The sequence below is a fragment of the Pseudopipra pipra genome, chromosome 1 (assembly GCF_036250125.1).
Source record: "Pseudopipra pipra isolate bDixPip1 chromosome 1, bDixPip1.hap1, whole genome shotgun sequence".
Classification (NCBI taxonomy): Eukaryota; Metazoa; Chordata; class Aves; order Passeriformes; family Pipridae; genus Pseudopipra; species Pseudopipra pipra.
In genome coordinates, this window is record NC_087549.1 from 109,576,580 (window position 1) to 109,595,765 (window position 19,186).

At 39.6% G+C, this 19,186-nt stretch overlaps 1 protein-coding gene across 7 annotated transcripts in view; it reads left to right on the top strand.

The window, feature by feature from the left end:
• ZDHHC3 (zinc finger DHHC-type palmitoyltransferase 3) overlaps positions 1-19,186 on the top strand; it is a 37,361-nt gene that overhangs the window by 12,409 nt on the left and 5,766 nt on the right. For 4 of the 7 annotated variants that reach the window (XM_064670608.1, XM_064670590.1, XM_064670599.1 and 1 more), the window contains exons 2-6: positions 2,645-2,974; positions 5,575-5,699; positions 8,920-9,016; positions 10,916-10,997; positions 12,802-12,932. In XM_064670608.1, coding sequence (XP_064526678.1) covers positions 2,669-2,974; positions 5,575-5,699; positions 8,920-9,016; positions 10,916-10,997; positions 12,802-12,932 — 741 coding nt within the window. In that variant the 5' untranslated portion in view covers positions 2,645-2,668. The other 3 variants (XM_064670621.1, XM_064670640.1, XM_064670632.1) reach the window with 3 other exon arrangements.

Below are 19,186 nucleotides of genomic sequence, written 5' to 3' on the forward strand. Positions count from 1 at the left end.
CAGGACTATCCCAGTCCTGTTCAGGACTATCCCTGCTCCTGATGTGTCAAGGCTAAGACTTCTGTTTGAAAATCGAAATACCTAAATTACTGTTCTCTTTCTCATTTTTTAATGCAATATGATGTTACTGTAAACTAAGGATTGTTGTCAGGCATGAGTCTTTAATTATGTCAGCCCTGTTTTGAGCTCGCAAACCAGCATAACAATAAGATTATTAAATAATGCAGTGAAGGTTAACCTGTTTCCTTGAGGGAGGGGAAGGACCGAGCCTTAGAAATGCTGGTTAAGTCTGTGTGAATGTATAAGTACATAATTGTCCTCACAGAAATTGTGAAAAACTGGAGAAAAGGTACGGATTTACCAGTAGGTATAGATTTATCTGAACTTAGACCACCAGATCATTTGGGTAATCACTCTTTATGAAAATTATATAGCTTGTGTTCCTAAGTATTGGGAGTCATGAGGCTAAATTATAGCTGTGGTTAAAATACACAAGTAATTACAATGTGTTATGTGAATTTTATGAATGAGGAGAGGGCTTTTTGTTGTGGTTTTTTTTTCTCACCAAAGTAAATGACATTCTCACAAGGACTTTTTTATCTTGATTTTTCTGTTCTGTTTGATGTATGTATAAATACAAGATTGATATGCTTTAACATTAATCCATGTGACTTTCTTCAGATTCATAAACCGTCTTAAACTTGCTTGGCAGCATACTAAATGCTCAAAGCAGAAAGATAAGAAATACCTAATTCTCCTGGTTTATTTATTTACAGTTATGTTAGCAAACAAATATTATAAATGGTCTAGTTCATCTCCTTCTCTTCACCCAGAAGCTTTGTGCTCCTGGCTTTTGACTCTTGCTGTGGCAGTAGGAGTTCCAGTCACCTCTCCCCGATGTCACTCGCACTAAGGCACACAAAGTTCATCACTTCTGCGCTTGGATGTAATTAATCATCCTGCTCATTAATAGCCTTAATCTTTGGCCTTAAAAGACTAATTTTCCTCTTATGAATTTGGTCTTCTTGAAATAATAACTAAAGAGCAAACTATCTTCTTCTTCCCTGTCTGGGTAGGGGCAATAACATTTCCTTTTTGGTTTGCATTATGCAGAATAGAGCTTTCTCCTTGTGCTTGACAGAGCTCAGCGATAACATTTGGAGAGAAGTTTAAGGTCCTAGGTAGTTTTGCAATTTGCTGACTATGTTTTCTGTAAAATTTCTCCCCTTTGTATAGGCAACAGTGTCACTTTTTAAAGAAGTACAAAAGCAGCTTCAGTATGAACATTTGTGGCAGAAAGCATAATTAATGGTGAACATTGTCTTCGTTTCTCTGAAATAAAATTGCATAATGCACGCTCTTTTTTTGAAAAGCCTGATATGTTGAAATAGCAGGAGGCTGATCCCTTCCGTTCAGGTATATGCAATTCAGTGTATTTGGTAGTAAAATTATTGTAGCCATTTTTGTAGAAGGTGGGTCTTCAGAGGTTGTAGTGTTTTTGAGTGCTTAGAGCACTGTGCAAATACTCTGTGAAGAAGTGTCTTTGGAAGAAGCTGCTGGGTGTATAAAGAGCCTCTTTCAAAGCTTAGCATTCCAGGTGTGCTCAATTATTGAGTGGTGTACATTCACACTGCAAATGGATTGATCCCTTGCCAGAGACTTATGAGCACCTTTTCTGTTTTCTCAAATGCCTATGTTTAGTGGGAGTTACACTGAAACTACAGTAAGTGCTGCATATACCTGGAATATTACAGTTTCTGGCTCCAAGGTGGACCTTACCCTCTGGATAGACAAGGTGCCTGCAGAGAGGAGAGGACAGGGCAATGTCAGTGTTAGTGCTCTTACTACAGTGGAATGGAGTTGACTAGAAGTGCTGAAGGGGAGGGAAAACAAATGCCTTTGAAGGATGGAGCAAAGGTGGTGTGAGAGCCATGGCAAAGCAGAAGACTTCCAAGGATTGTAAGGCCGGAGGAAAAGGTGAGAGTAGGAGACAGCTGTTGCTGGGGAAGCCCATCCTTCAGCCGAGACTAGAAGTTCCTGTTGAGATCTTTGCCTGGGTTGCTTCTTGATCAATTCCTGCAAATCTAATTTTAGAGTGGTTGGGTTTTGCAGTTTTACACCAAAGCTGTGAGTCAATGGCTAAGGAGAAAGGATACTTTTTCTACTTGCTAAGTTACCCAGTATCCGTAGGAGAGACCCTTCCCCAGATCTGAGGCAGCAAGGAGGGACCCTGCCAGCTGTGCTAGGTCTTTCCTCTTTTCCTCACATGGCAGTGCCCAGTTCTTGCTTCATTTCCTGTTGGGGCAGCTCCTCTTGGCTCCTACCTGATGACTTTTTCTTCATTAAAAGAAAGGCTTGTTGCCTTTCCGCAGGGGGAGGTGGAGGTGGCACACAGGTGGACCTAATGTATAATTAAGCACCTCTTAAAAGCACTTAGAGAGTCTTCTGAGTAAGAAGTGTTCCGATAAGTGAAAGAGTGTGGTTTCCAAATCCATTATTTCGCATTTGATTTATTTACCATTTTTGCTTTTTCAAGTGTCTTTCTGCAATTTTGAATTTTCCATGTGATCGCCGTGCCTTTCCATGGACAGAGGGCCACATGTCTTGCAGAGCAGTGAACACTGTTTCTGATTCTCTTTTTCAGATGCAAGTATGGACATAATAGCCTATGATGATTACTCCAGTCCACCGCTTCAGAGATATTGAAAGGACACCAGAATACCTCCAGCCAGAAAAGTGTGTTCCACCTCCTAGCCGCGCTTCCCTGGGAACAATGTGGTTTATTCGAGATGGCTGTGGTATTGCATGTGCTGTCGTTACCTGGATGCTGGTGTTCTATGCCGACTTTGTAGTCCTTCTTGTCATGCTAGTTCCATCAAGAGATTATGTTTATAGTGTCATCAATGGCACACTGTTCAACACCTTGGCTTTCCTCGCTTTGGCTTCACATTTTCGTGCTATGCTGACAGATCCAGTAAGTATACCTCTCTCTGTGTGTCTCGGAAAGAAACAGGCGGTGTTTTTCTTGTCTGCTAGATGTTGGGTAACTCACTTGCCGAGTGAGTGGCAGATTTAAATAATCTTCTGTGTGTCAGCCTGCTGAGTGAGGCTGCTGATGTGGTATGCTAATTTTTCATCCCACTCAAGTCAGAAGCAAAGTCAAGGACCCAGCTTTAGATTCCCAGTGTGTGAGCAGCTCCTCTTTTTCACTGGGAAGGAGAGTTTCTCTGACGCTGTTTTCTCCCCAGTGGCAGATCTCGTGTTTGTGGCTTGTCATGTCTTGACAAACAGTAAAGCTGGAAAAGCTGGTTTTAGTTGTCTGCCTTGGCAAGTATTGCTTCAGCAGAATGGAGCAGAACGTGTGTTGTTTTGAAAAGCCATGTTACCATCTCACATTCTCCTGATTTTGTTGAGTGTATTGGACAATGCTGAAATAAATATTGTGTGAGTGTGCTAAGAGCTGTTAGGCAAGTTGGGAAGCATCAGAGTTGTAAGACTTCCCTGTGTGGATCTGTAGGACATTGCTCAGAGAGATCTGATCTGCTCGTTTGTCATCTTTCAGCTAGTGAGAAGATACGGTTTAGCAAGATGAGGCTAATGCTGAGTGACCTGTGATAGTTTATTTGCTGCTTAATCCCTGGACAGTAGATTCAATTCAAAACCCCATCTCCAATTGTCAGTGGAAGGAAAGACACGCTTAGATTTCTCTTGTCCCCTTCCTCACAAGTGTTCTTGTTGCTGTTGGGAGCGGTGGTGTACCTCTGATATTCTCTTCCTTCCAAATGTCTTTTCCTACTTCAAACCTTGTTAAGGTGCCATTAAGAGTTCAGAACAATCTTTGCTTCTTAGATTCCAGTTCTTCCAGAAGCCACAACAGTGCAGAAATGGCTTGATTTGGGGTAATCTCACAATTTATAGTAAAGCCGGTTGAATTGCACACTGCTGCTGGGCAGAACTGTAAGCAATAGTTTATGCTCTGAAACTTCCGGTCATTGGACTGGGCTGCAGCAGTTTGTTAGATAGTTTGTGTCCTAAGGGTGGTGGTGGTTGTTAATTATTGTGTGTTGTGTGTGGCTTTTATGCCTAGGGACCTTCAAGTCGCTGGAATTATTTTGCAGAGTTACTAGAAACTCTTTTGAAACAAAAGCTGTATTTTGAAACAGGCTCCATTGGAGAAGCAGATACAATCTCTGTTGAGAGTCATTTGGAAAAGATATGTTAATTCCTAGTGTGAGGTGGGATTTATGTGTGTGGAGGGCAAGAGCCAGTGGGATTTTGTTTCATTTTTTTAATGAGGAATTCAGCTAAATAAAATGCAGAAGGGAAGATACAGAGAAGGGATGCAGCAACATCTGGCAGACAGTGTGAGTCAGGGATTAAGGAAGCTGCCAGGACATGGGGAGCCAGGGGCACGTCTGGGATCAGAATGAAACAGAAATCACTGCTGAGGCAAACAAACAAAATTCTTACTATAAATAAATGAACACCTGAGTTCTTCAGAATTGATAGCATGCGTCTCGCATTTCAGGAACTGCTTCTTGCTAAAACATTCCTAAGGTTTTGAGCTTTGCTGAGTGTTGAAGAGAGAGAACATGAGTTTTATCATTTTGGGGAAGTTGGTTTTCGTAATTTTTTTAATTGGTCAGTCCTGTTGGGAGTTTTTGTGGAAAAAACTATTGCTCTAGAAAGCCTTATAATACTGGTTCAATATGCAGTTCTCTCACTGGTGTGTATCTTTCCTGTTTATTGCTGTTAGGACGTTGTATAGATATGTTAAAAAGAGACTGTTCTGTCAGAAATCTGTCAAAATATTGCTTCTCTGTTTTTATTTTAATAAAAAAGCCTTAAATTCACAGAAGTTAATTGTACCAATGTACCAGCAGTGATTTCATACAGTATGTTTCATGACTTTTTTTTGAGGGGAGGGAGTTTCTTTGATACAGTTTTTTTGAGCAAAAAAGACTGGAAACTCATGAACTTGGGCTCCTGCAGCAGCAATATGTTACCTATTTAAAGACAGCTAAGAATGTTTTACCTAGTCTTATTCAGGTGGGAAGATTTTTAGTGTTCACTGTTTGAATGTTAGGCCCTAATTTAAATAACAAATACACAGCGGAAGCATAAATATAAATACATGAGGTGTTTACCAGCAACTCTTAGTGTACAAAATGATACTTCAGAAAGTAGCTGCTTGTATTGGAATAAAACATCTGCTGTTTCCAGTTTGTGATACAAGACACTGGCATGATAAATTTGTTGATGTGAAAAGAGGGGTGAGGATTCTTTAATATTTTAAGCTTATGATAGGATTACAAAAGAATAATTGCTTAAGTGAGGATTTATTGATGTTTAGAAAACCCGAAAAACCCCACCAGAATGATGTTTAAGTATGTGATTCCATACTTTAGTACCACATTTTCATTTCTTTTCTGAATCTTCTTGCAACTCTGTTGATCTTAGGGAAGTTTTTATTTCTTTCTTTTTCCTCCCCTCCCATAGTTTTAAGTCATCCTGTTGTTCTTAGCAGTTGTAATGTCCACAGGTTAATCTTCTGGTTTATTTTTTTTCCTGCAGGGTGCTGTACCCAAAGGTAATGCCACAAAAGAGTTCATTGAGAGTTTGCAGCTAAAGCCAGGCCAGGTGGTTTACAAGTGCCCAAAGTGTTGTAGCATCAAACCTGACAGAGCACATCACTGCAGGTAAAGTCTTTTCTGAAGACAGCTGTATTATTAAGACCTCAAGAATTATTCACCAGTGTGCCTTGATCTAAATTGTTGTTGGAGTCTGAGACCGGAGTGGGTAAATTGAGAGACTGGTATCTGAATTCTGTTGCCAATAGTGCCAGACACATTTAAGTTTCTCTGAAAAAAATCTCAGGCCTTTGCTAACAAATTTTTATCTATAGGACACTGGGGCCACTTAAAGTGAGAAACACTTAAAATGAGTGCTGCCTTGGCTCCAGCCTTGTAATTGGCATTCCATAAATTTTCATGTAAACGTGACTTAAAAAGAGACATTATATACCAGAATGCATAGAAATCTAAAAAATGTAATGTCTCTCAGAGGGTCAGTGTCTTTTCCATTTTTATTTTTATTCACAAACCCATTTGTCTAACTGTGTGTTCTATTTAGAAGTGATATTTAAGTTAAAACTAAAGTACAGATAACTGTATATATTTTTTAAGAGCTCAGACTTCCACATTTTTATTGAGTGCTGTGACTTTGTTTTGTGCTATGTGATAGATCAGTATGCCTACTGATCTGTCATGTCCTTTCTTTTTCTGGTAGGATAAACTTCCCGGAAGAGAGTAACTGGTAGTGAGCTTTTTAGTACTAAAGGCAGTGAGCAAAAAAATAACTACTTCCTAAAATTCTCTTCTGCTTTTAAAGCAAGCGAACCTGCTTTCCAGTAAGTAGTTAATGAGTTTGCACTGGTGTCACTTCCTTACCTCCTCAAAACCCACTATGTACCAAGAGAGCTTGTACCAGGATTACTGCTGATTTGTGCAGTGCTCTTGTGGGGAGGGGAATACATGGTACTGAGCTGAACAAACTTGTTCTGCTGTTTGCATTTTTCATACTTACTTTCAGAGCTTTAGTTTGCAAATGTTTTTCTTTTTTGTTGTTTTTTTATTCTAATCAAAATCAGGAGTTGGTTATTCATCAGGAGCAATGTGATCATGCTTATCACTTATTAATGCTACTGTAAAATCCCCTCTGACAGCTCTTCAATTATGAATGAAACTTCACATCTAAAATGCTGTCTTGATGATGACTCACAGCATAGGTAAATGAAGACAACTCTGGCTAAACACAAAACCTCATCACTGTGATCCTTTTTTCTATGCTTTAAGATAAGTTTTTAGACATTAAGATTTGGGAAACTTATCCACTGAGCACTGATGCTGTTGAGAATCTTCAGTCAAAAAGTTTTCTATGGACTAGGAAGATTTATTAGACTTTAACACATCAAGGTTGTGCATATGCATCAGAAGGAGATATTGCTAGTGGTATGCCAGAGGGACCAGGATGTTTTTTGATTCATGTTCTATTTAGTGAGTCCCCTAAGCCCAGTAAGCTAGTCCTGCCAGCATTTGGAAGCTGGGTGGTCAAATAGGGGGAGAGTGTCTGAGATTGGGTAATCCCGGCTGTCTGTACTTTTCAGTCATGGTTTCTATGTTTCTTTTTCCACCAGCTAGTTTCCTGTTCTGCTTGTCATCCAACTACTTTTGGTATGTGTACAGGGAATAAAACCTCTCCTCTCAGCCTTAGCTACCTCTTCCACATCTGTGGCTTGGCTGCTTCAGGTTGTCTCTCTGGGGAACTAGGACCTAGGAGCAGCTGAAGGGATTGCTTGGGTACTCCTCTGTTTCAGAGTCCAAGGGAAGTGTGTGCACATCTACAGACAAGGAGGCATCCTCCTCCTTTACACCACCTGCCCCACCTTCCCCCCTCCTTTTTTTTAATTTTTTTAAAGCAGTGGTTGATCATTATAATACGAAGCACATTATCTGGCAGATAAATTGTTTTTACTGTGCCAGCTGATTGCAGTCCCCATGTAGCTCAAAAATAATTTCAAGCTACTTGTTCTGGCAAAATGAGACTTTTCCCGTTTTCCACTGCACCTGGGACTGGAAGGTAATGGGGTACTTGAGCACACCTAAGGAGAAGCATCTCCTGATCTGGCCCCATGCTGAGAGGCCAGAGCCTGCCTGCCTGACCTTTCATTTAGGATCGGGGTTATAGCAACTCATTTGTTTTTCAGGCATGCAAGTATCCTTGGGGATTACTCCCTCCCACCACGTAGAGTGAGTGAAAGGCTGTTCTGACAGAGAGGTTTTCTATTATTTATTCATATGTGCAGATAAGAACATGTTTTTGTTTGAGTTTCCCTTAAGCGTTTGGGTGTTGAAGTTTATTGTTATATTAAGGTCAAAATACTTTTTGTTATAAGAAGAAAAATAAAATTAGCAGAGCGCCCAATCCTTTCTGTTTCAGGGCTGCCAGAATTGTTCTGGAATGGCTGTTTCCTTTCTGGGTCCGTTGTTTGTTTGCTTTGGGGTTTTGTGTTTTTTCATATTTGATTTCTGTGCTTGTTTGTGCAATGTGGTATCAGGAGACTGCCTTTCGTCTCCTATCATATGAGAAAGCAGCAAAGAAAAAGACTTCCTTTATTATGTGAATTGAAGCAGTTACTGACTAAGCAAGAGAATGATGTCCAGACAAAGTAATAATGTTTTAATTATTTGACTTCTGGCCACAATGTGCACGCTGGCAAGAATTTGAATTTTGATTTCATTAGCCTGGTTTTGTGAAGTGCTTTAACATCTAATTTCACCTTGAATGTGTATTGTGGTACTGTCTTCCTGACTGACTGCCACAGCTATTTTATATTAGTATGTGGCTAACCTCGATGTCAAGAATCTTTTCTAGTGCCTTATTTAACTTCCTTTTCTGCAAGTTCCTGCTGCCAGCAAATGTTGGTAAATAAACCATAGTCTGTAATTAGCAACTCTGAAAAATATCTTTATTCATTACTGCTTTTTGTATCTTTCTGATTTCTCTTTGGTTTTAATTTATGGACGTTTCCACAGACAAAATAGGTTAAAACTAAACAAAATCACAGATTTTTTCCATCTGCCCAAATATATTGTTCAAATATTTTTGATATATTTTTGACAGAACAACTGATAATGTGGCATTAATTTTTGCAGTGGTGATTTGGTATTCTATGGTTCATTTTTAACAGACTTAGTCAAGATAAAAAACCACAAACATAAATATGGTGACAAGTAAATTTTTTAAGATTCAGATTTCACTTCTGATTCTTTTCTGTAGTTTCTTTGTCCCCCAAACCCCAGTGAAATCTTATGTTCCTGGAATGAAAAGTGCTGTTAATAAAGACCTCTATTCTTTCAGTGTTTGCAAGAGGTGTATTCGGAAAATGGACCATCACTGCCCATGGGTCAATAACTGTGTAGGAGAGAATAACCAGAAGTACTTTGTACTGTTTACAGTAAGTATTTTGCAAGTGATGCTTCAGGTTGTCCAGTGGGAAGCGCTGAAATGCAGCATGTAGTCTGTGAGGCAGCTCCCAAGGCTGGCTTCCTCTTCCTTCCTGTTTTGGAAGAACTTTACAGGGAGCTGCTGCAGACTTCTGTTTCACTAGTTAGGGAACACACCCACCCGCTCACCCACACAGACTCATCCACCCACAGCAATGGGAAAAAACATCATGGGAAGTATTTTCAAGGTTTTTTTGAGGTTTCTTTTGGCAGTTGTTGAGCATCTATATTGTAATGGGAGTAGTTTATTGTGGCATTGAGCTTTTTGATGCATGGGCCATCCTTTTACTGTGACTGGTAGGGTCCCAGGCCGTATATAGGGCTCCTAAGCTTTATGGTTGTATGAGTACCTGTGTGGGATCATGTAATAAGAGCTGTTGCTACATCTTAAGCGAGGAGTGGGAAGTCTGCATCCCCTTTGGCAAGAATTATCCACCTTTTAATTGCAAGGGGTTTATTTTTGTACTCGAAAACCAAGGAGGTGATTGACTTTTTGTACTATATCTGTAGCATGAGTAAGAAAACATCAGTGCACACTTGAATACCGCATATTTCTGGAAGGGTTGAAATGTGTTTCATCAGAGCAAACTGCAAATATCCCGTGGGAGTAGTGTGAACATTACAAGGCTGACTTTCAGTGATGCTCTGTTTTATTAATAAATCTTTTGAGGCATCTGCAGGTTTGAGGAAGACTGTTCTCATATTACCAAGTAACAAGGGGGAGATTTTCAGTTAAATGGAAAGGCTTAGTGTTCTGTGCTGTGGCTTGCTAGGATATGGATTACAGAACAAAATTAATCCCGTTTCTTTCCTTTGAGCAAGGTTGTTTTTTCACCTTGAGCAAGCTAGGTGTTTTAGTCCTATCAAAAGGATTTCAGTTTCTATTAAAACTTGACATCTACTTTCAAGCAGACTATATTAAACACTTAATGGAGTTGAGAGAAACAAACTAAGGGTTGCTGGTTTTGTTCTTGGGTGTGCTTTTTGAGACCTGAGGAAGTGAAAGAATGGCAGCATACTGAACTGGAAAAAAAAATACTCCCCTATTGCCTTTTACTGCTTCCACAGGAATTTCTTTTAACAAAATCTCTCTCACTTCTAGTATCTGCTGACCTTTGTCAGAGTTTGTACGTTCAGGAGAGTCATATTTTTAGCCCTGTCTTGGTAAATTGTAATGTATGTGTAGTACTGCATATAGTTTCTGTTATAACTTTTTGTTACATACACTTTCTGTTACAAAGCTAAGACCTAGTTTAAAACAAAAAGTATTTACTACCAAGTATTAAAGCCAGAGAGAAATTTTCCATGCAAGCATCTGCCTCAGGGAAAGCGCTTATTAAACAAATACATCATTTTTCTGAGCTCAAGCTGGAAAACAGATAAAGTGAGTTTTCTGCTTAAAACAAATTAACTGTTGTTTCTCTGGGAGACTACAGGGCTCTCAAGAGCAAGGATGTAAGCTTTGACAGTGTGATACCTAGATGTCAGTGTTACTGTTCTCTGAAAGTTGTGTTGTACATAGGGGAGATAAGGACACTAGACTGAGTGGAAGGCCACTCTGGGACAGGGGAGGCTGAGTGTGGTATCCAGCTGGCTTTGAACTCAGCAGTCTCCCTCATATTTGCTCAGAGCTGTTAGTAAGGCCAGAACGAGTCTGTGTAGTCTTGGTATTTGCCAGCTTCATGGTGCTTGTTTAGGGGAGATGGAAGAGTTTGATCGTTTTTGGAGTTGTTTGTGCTTTGGTTTTGTTTTGAAACATTAGCACTTTGCTTTATTTGAAGTATTGGGAAGATGTAGCATTTTGGTCTTTAAACTCACCTGGTACCTATATTACATCCTTTATTTTTCAGATGTATATAGCACTGATTTCCCTGCATGCTTTAATCATGGTGGGATTTCACTTCTTGTATTGCTTTGAAGAAGACTGGACAAGTGAGTACTAACAAAATACCTCATTAAGATATCAGATAAGTTTTTGAGTAAGAACTTATAATGTAGTTTACTTGTTTCAGAAGAATGCTATCAGGGCTCTGCTGTGCTATCTCTTTTTACATTTTTTTTAATGATCAATCCTGGAACTTTATAATTCTTTTTGACCTGCTGGGATCTCTGTCCTGAAAAGTCCTGTTTCAACTTACACCTGATACTGCCTAGGAAAAAGCTGAGATGTAAAGACACCTACCAAGTATGTGTGCAATAACTTACTGTTGAAATGAACACAGCACTAATTTCCTGAATGCCAACACAAGACAGGAGGAATGCGTAGGCTTTCTTTAAAAGGGTAACGTGAATCATTCTTGCAAGACTGCCAGAAAAACATACTAACTCAGATCCAAAAATCCACCCTCACAAGAACAAACAATTCCTTTCCAAAAAAAAAGAAAAAGGGCAAACCAGAACCCAAGCAGCTCAAAAAAGCCAAAATAAAAACTCCAGCCCTCACTCTGAATCAGCCAGTGAGTAAATTTTTATGAAGACAGTCTATATATGTTTTTAAAACCATAAATGGATATAGGAAATCCTCGAGGTAATGCTGAGTCAAACTGCAAACTGTCAAAGAATGTGTGTGCAGATGTATGTGCTGCTTCTGAATTTTTTTTGGAAAAGGATTAGGGTTTTTTTTCTTGGAATTTCAGTTGTGTTATTCAATATAATGACTGGTTTTAGTTTATACTATTGCAGAGGATATACGTATGAATTGAGTTTGACAAGGTTGTTCTGTGGTTCAAAACTTTGTAAAACAACTGCCAGCTGTCACTGAGAACTGCATTTGACTACAGTGGTCAGGGCCATAAAGGGAAGGATACATCAAAAGGTAGTTTCCTTTACCCCCTTTCTCAGGGCCTGTTTGTGTGGGGAAACCACTTTCCCACCTGCCCCAGGTTTAGGTGGCAGAACAGAGCTGTTATGAGAAATGGATCCTATCCATCTCTCTTGTTGCAGCTCCTTCCATTTGTGCAGATTGTGTTAGCCCCTGATTATGGTGTATTTGTTAAAGCTTAACAGCTCATGAGAAAAATACAGGCTTTTGGTGAGAGTCTTGGATTTTGAAAAAATCTGGAGATGTTCTGACATTTACAACACTCAACACTATGAGCTTGGCCCTATAACATTTTTCTTCCTCTTCCTTTCTTCTCCTTCTCTTTTGTATTTACCTTCTTGGTTTGGGGTTTTTTTTTTAGCTCTTGCTTGAGTTTGCAGTATAGATTATGAGGAAAAATAAGAATTTGGCTTAATCTGACCTTCTTTAGATCATGGCTAAGAGCAATTATGAAAGAAGCATACTCTGGTTTTAGGTTGTTGCTACATATCCTCATGTCCTGACTGCCAGCTTGAGATTTCTAATTGACTTTATCACTGTGGAAAATCTGTTAAGACTAAGGTTTAAGAGAGAAGCTACAGGTGAAATGGAGTAGAATAGAGTCCTAGTCAGTATGCTGGGAAAAACCAAAATGGAAAAGCAAGTTGAAGTGTTGCAGGGTTTATGTGGGGTTTTTTTGGTTTATTTGCTTGTTTGTTTGTTTGTTGTTGTTTTTTTTTTTAATTGTGGGAGTGATCATTTTATGGTTGAATATCCTCAAGAATGTGAAAGCTTCCCTGTGTACTTTTCTGGGAATGGTGACCATATAATTTATTCGTCAGTTTGAGTATGGAAAACTTGTGGCTTAGCAGGTGTTTTGCAGCTGCTGCATTACTTGATGTCTACCTTTCCAACTCTGTTGTTTTGTCTTCACAGAATGCAGTTCCTTCTCTCCACCGACTACGGTGATTCTTCTCATCCTCTTGTGTTTCGAGGCTCTCCTATTTCTTATCTTCACCTCAGTTATGTTTGGGACCCAAGTACACTCCATCTGCACCGATGAAACGGTGAGTGTCTCACACCCTCTCTCCTTTACCTTGTCTCTCTCACCATTTGTAGAAACAGTGAAGGGTTACAGGTTTTTACCTCATTGCACAGAAGGTTCATGTACCCCTTGAGGAAAGATCCAGTGTAATAAACTGAGCTATCACAGTGCTGGATTGTGGTCCCTGAAGGTTACTGTGGGAGGTAGTGTTTACCTATGTATTGACTGGGGTGCTTGCTGTGTTGATAGTATCTGTGATAAAGTAGGTATTGGTAACTGGGATTACTCTGTAGAGAGTGTTTTTCCCTATGGATTCAAGAACCTCTTTTTCTTTGCTTTTTCATTGGTATTGTCTGAAACTCAGCTGTGCCCTGATTGTCACTATTTACAGGTTAATGTACTGGAAAGCCAAGATGAGTAGGTGGGGGAGGGATACATATACACAAACACACAGAGACTTCTTTTAGCCTGGAAGATTTTCTAGTTTTGGCTACTTATTAAATAGTTCAAAAACTCTTGCCAGATGGAAAAAGAAAAGGGAGTGGAGTAGGCTCATGTAAGCCTGCTGGTTACAGTCTACTGGAAAGCCATCAAATCATCCCCAGTTCAAGGGTGGCATAGTAGAGGTTACATAGCAGTGTTGCAGCCCATCCTATATCCCTGCATTTCCCCACTTCTGTAAAGATGGAGCTGGTGACTCCTGGGTGTGTTCCCACACTTGTGAATACTTCTAATCTTCACCAAGCACGCTCAGATATAATTGAATTGACTGGAGTGGTTGGAGAGAAGTGATAGTCTTAAAAGAGTGACAGCTCTTCTTTCCTCCCCTGCCTCCTTTAGGTTTCTTTCCCCTTGATTGCCCATGGCCAGTGGAAGCTAGAATAGGTATATTTGCTGCCATTGGAGAGCTGTGATTGGCGTCATATGCTCCCGCGGTTTTTTTTGCAGTGCTTTTTTTTAATGCTTGGCTTCTGCAAGAGGCTGATGTTCCACCTGTGGCTCTTCTGTGTTCAGAGGAAGACTTCATTGTTCTTTCTGATGGGGAGCCCCAGGAAGAAGTACAGTGTTCTACAGATCCTGCTGAGCTTGAGTTTATCAATAAGTGTGTAAATTAGCAATGCTGCCTGTGAAATTATCATTTGAATTTCTCTGTCTTTGAAACCTTTCAAGAATTTTTAGAAGCTGCTTCCTACAGCAGGGCAACCAAATAAGTTCCCCAGATTTTCCCTTTCCCTCTAATTCTGGGGACTTATAGATGTTAAAGGAGCAATGCAACAATCTAAAATAAAAAAAAAGTGAAATATGGTCTCCCCCTGTTGGGTTGTGTGTTTTCATTTTTGTTTTCTTTTTTGAATATGTACCCACAAGGATTTAGCTCTGTGGAATGTCTCATTGTTGATTTGCTAGCATTGAGCTAGCTGTGTCTGGCAAGCAATCTGTTTTGAGCAGAGGAATACTTCCAGGTGAAATTCTTCTTGTTGTGCTCTCTTGCAGTGTTTTACTTCACATTTTAGACAGCAGGGCTGTGTCTTACTCTTTTTTCACCTCTCTCTTCCAATCACTGGGAGACATCATTCCTTATCTTGAGAATGCTGTCCCACCAAGATGGTTCCTTTCTGCCTGAAGGGACCCAGAGCCCTGGTATTTTGCTCTTGTCTCTGGAGGTGGCATTTACCAGGGATCAGCACAACTCCTGCAGTTGACCCATGTTGTGTTCTTCAGAGCTCCTAGCACCGGTAATTTGAGACACAAAGATGTGTTGCAGTGCGTTAATTCATAGCATGGGAGAGACATGTAGGTCAGGAGAAACATTACCTTGCAAAAGGTGCAGAGTTAAAGAACAGAGTCATCTGCCTGCTGCTACCCGTGGAAGAGTAATGCTCTACAATGACTGCACTTGTTCATTTTGCTTCTGTGGCAGCCAGGCATATATGGCTTTCCTGAAAGACCAAATTCACTTTGTGGGTTTTAGACACAATGTGGAATTTTTAATTTTTTTTTTAATGTCTTACTAGTGAATGTTTCAGCTGATTGCTTGATGGCTTATTTTTGTTCTGCCTCTAACCTTTACTAAACGATGCCAATGATTTCTTCGAATCAGTGTCTTATTTAACCCTTTCTCCCTGCTGTCAGCCCATGCATGTTTTAGCAGTGATTCTAATGACATACAAAGAGGCAAGAGGTAGACTCAGCTACACTGAGCCATGGGCACTTCCTGAACTTGCTTGGTGAATCTGGGAGCATTATAGACATTATCTTTGGGTTTGTGGGTTTTTTTGTTTTGTTTTGTTTTTTTGTCTGCAAGCTTATAATGGATTCTTCTAAAACTTTTCCATCTGGTTAGCACATGATGCGTTCAGCCATTAAAGCACATACTTTTTGTTTGGTTTTAAGTGGTGGGTTTTTTTTTTTATTTGACGTCACAGACGATTGGATGTCAGGTCATAAAATGTTTCTGAAGTATCTAGGACTGAACAAATTGAAAGTAATTTTATTTCCAAGGAACACTCTATAGCCTTAATATTTTTTAATATAAAGCAGTGAGAAGAAAAGGAAAGGCAATACAGGTACCACTTGTATTTTCTTACTCCATCCTTTGGATAAGGGGTAACTGAGAGTAGACTTCTCCCCGAATCCAGAACTACAAAACCTGAGTATTTGACTGAAAATGTGATATTTCTGTTTTCAGGGAATAGAACAGTTGAAAAAGGAAGAGAGAAGATGGGCTAAAAAAACAAAATGGATGAACATGAAAGCAGTATTTGGCCATCCGTTCTCTATAGCATGGCTTAGCCCATTCGCAACACCAGACCAAGGAAAAGCAGACCCGTACCAGTATGTGGTCTGAGGAATTCTTGACCAGCATTTCCACTAAAATAGAAACATATTACAGCACTACTGTTACAAATTTTCCATGAATGTTTAAAACAAAAAGCAAAATGAACTTTTTTATGTCTATTAAATGGCTGATAATTGCAGAGAAAAAAAAGCCCTGTATTCCACCATTTTAGATAATTCTATATCTCTGGCTGAAACTGCTGCTGCTTTTCTTTTTCTTTTTCTTTTTTTTTCTTTCTTTTTTTTTTTTTATCACATTAACTTTACTGGCATTTGTTTCTCTCTGCTTTCTGTATGGCATAACTAATGTGAAGGGGATCCTCTCTTCTCTGTTATGACCCACCTCTTCTGAATAGATTCTCATGCTGTCTCCTGACTGTGATGAGCTCTGTGGATGACATGTGAGTGCCAACAGCCCTACACAGACACCTTTGGACTTCCTGAAGGAGCATGTTGCTCTTTCATAAGTGAACTTAAACAGGGAAGCAGATACTTCGTGTACCAAAAGGTGCAAGACAAGAAGGCAACACAGCAAGAAAGCCAGTTGACCTGGTGATTGCATACAGTTAAAGTACTTGAAGGTTGCCAACACCAATTCCCACCCCACACTCTTTTTTCCTTCCAGCCACAGAAGTGATTCCATCTTTCTGGCATTATTTTGTCTGTTCCCTCCCTAGTGTGCAGGAAATTGTTGCCCTTTTAGGATAACTGTGGCAGATTTAGAAGACTCTTTGGATTATTAAATGCCTTACACTTGCAGGAAAGGAAGAAAGCTAATTTTCAAGTGTTTAGAATAGCAGAATCATGTTCTTTGTGTGTGTTTGTCTTGGTAAATGACTTGATAGAGCAATGCCTGCTAAACAGCGTTAACGTGAAAAAAATGACATGATGCCCAGATTACTATAAAGACTCATATTGATGGGATGTGTAAGTATACCAGGGTGATTAATTCTATATTCTTAGCATTGCCCTGGTTTAGAGCTTTGTAAGTCTTTTCTGATATTTGTACATACGTGTGTGTGTGTGTGTAAATGCACACACATATATGTGTGTTTTAAATTGGGAAATATTTATGATAAGGAGCATGCATGCTGTTATGAACTGTGTGGTGATGGAAGTGGGAGGGACAGAAGGCATTCCAAAAACGGGTAAAGCTAAACCATTCATAACTACAACTGACATCTTGTGTTCTGGCAGGAATTTTTTTATATTTTTGGATTGTGACTCCCATGGGCTCATCAGATGAATTGCAGACAAAGGAAGTATACAAATCAGCTGTGTCTATGACTTCCAAGGAATCTTTTCTTTCCTTGGTTTAAAATAAAATGGTATTTTTTTGGAAACTAACCTGTTTAGACTGCTTCAAAGCCACGGGGAAAGGGAGGGAGATTGGGGAAGGAGAAATTTAATGGATGTCTCATTTTGGAAGTAGTGTGAATGCTGCATCTTTTCAATCTGTCAATGCTTCCATATGGAAAACAAATGCAATAAAACTTTTGCAAAAACTTGTTTGCTGTTCTTTCTTTCTTTGCTTCAAATGTTGGGAAAAATCTGTAATGGTTTTCTGAACTTTCACTTCCATTTGTAAGCAGGCAGAAGCATACAAAAGTCAATTAACTAAGTGATCGGCTTTTAAGTTTAAAAGTGAGTTAATTGGTAATACGCCGACCTGTTAATCAGGGGTTTTATGTCTCCACTTGGGAGAGGTCGTAACTCTGATTTTAGTATGCAATGGTGTTTCTCAGAGAATCCTCCCAGCTTAATAATTAAGGGCTGGATCTTTGGCCAGGGTCAGTTCAGCCAGCGAGGCACGTGTGCGTGCTAACTTGAACTGGTAGAGAATCTGGCCCTCAATATATCTGATGCAAAATCAGATATATTGAGGGGAGAGGCTTTAGTGACTTAGGCAATTAACTTATGAATGCATCTCTTAGTTCAGTTCACTGCTTTAAAAATCTCTTCGATTATAAATTCTACATTCCTGTTTGGCTTTATTTTAATTAACCTTGTTGGTTATGCATCTTGGAGGAAGATTGGTTATGCTGTTCTGGCATTTTGACCATTGTGGAAAAATGTGTAACTACCAAGTTTTTCTTGTTTCAAACAAATGCAAATTTTTTAACAGCATTATGCAGTATTGATGTTTTCAGTCAAACTGGTTTTTTTTAAATGAGGCACCATCACAGAAATGCCATTGGTACCTGCCAGATGTGTGTGTGTGGCAGTAACTGAGGGTCCTCAGTTTTACTTGAGCTGTGCAACTTGATGGTGCAATTTGAATGATACTAAATGGGAGTCAGTATTAATATGAGAAAGACAAATTGGTTTGCTTCTGTATTTTCTTGGGCAGGACAACCCGTTTCCAGGTGCTTGTTCTGTTTTAGCTTGGCCAAGAGAAATTGAAATCAAACTCAAATCGGGGTGCTTCTGTATTGGAAAGCTAAGTGGTACTCCAAGCAGAAATAAGTGCAAGGAAGTGCTGTAAGAAAAGTCTGCCTTAATCGTGATTTCCGATGACAATGCTTTCAGTGTCTTAACCATCAAATTGTCACAATGCTTGTCTTTTCATTTTGCTCTTTCATATTTTGAAAGTGCATTAAAAGAAATTAATGCATTGCTTCTAACGTGCAAGAGCTGCCCTGCAGATCATTTCTGGGTCAGGCGACACAGCCCACCATCCTCTGGCACTGGACAGGAGCAGATACTGAGGGCAGTAGTGGGAGAAACAGGGTATATCCTCCAGCATCATAGTGGCCAGGTCAACCTTATCTTACTGTCCCCATGTTTGCAATGATGTACCTCTTACTGAAGTGGGAGTGTCCAGTATTTTATATTTCTTGGTTTATGTCTTTTTTTCAGTATTGGTTCAAAATTATATAACTTAGAATAGTGAAAGACCATGATGCATTGTGGGAAAGATAAACAGGTGTTGGTTTAATTCGATATACAAAATTCCCACTTTCTAAAGTAATGGTGAGAGATTTTATGTAAATATAATATATATATATTTAAAATAAGTGCCATTAAATAGTAACAAAATGTCTTCAACAGCTGTGCTTTCCTTCCATCCTCTTAAATTCTTTTTAAGGCATAACCTCACACCCTACTGACCATGTGGCTGGCAGCCAAATTAGATCAAGATACAATTATAAAACTTGTGCTTATTTTGAATACGTGCTTTGAAGGGATTAGTGAGGTCAGGCTGAGAGAGAGAAAGTATGCCCCTCCCTGCTCTGATGAACTGCTGCCTAATTGGTATTAGCACAGCCTCAGCCTGACCTTGCTTATCTCCTTGGTTAGCAGATGCTGTGCGGAGCAGGTGAGCGATGTTTTTTTTGGGAGGAAAGGAGGAGTTGCTACCCAGAAGTGTTCCAAATCTGTATTCCCAATCTAGATGGCAGCAGGGATCAAACAGATTAAGCACGTGATTGAGGGCAG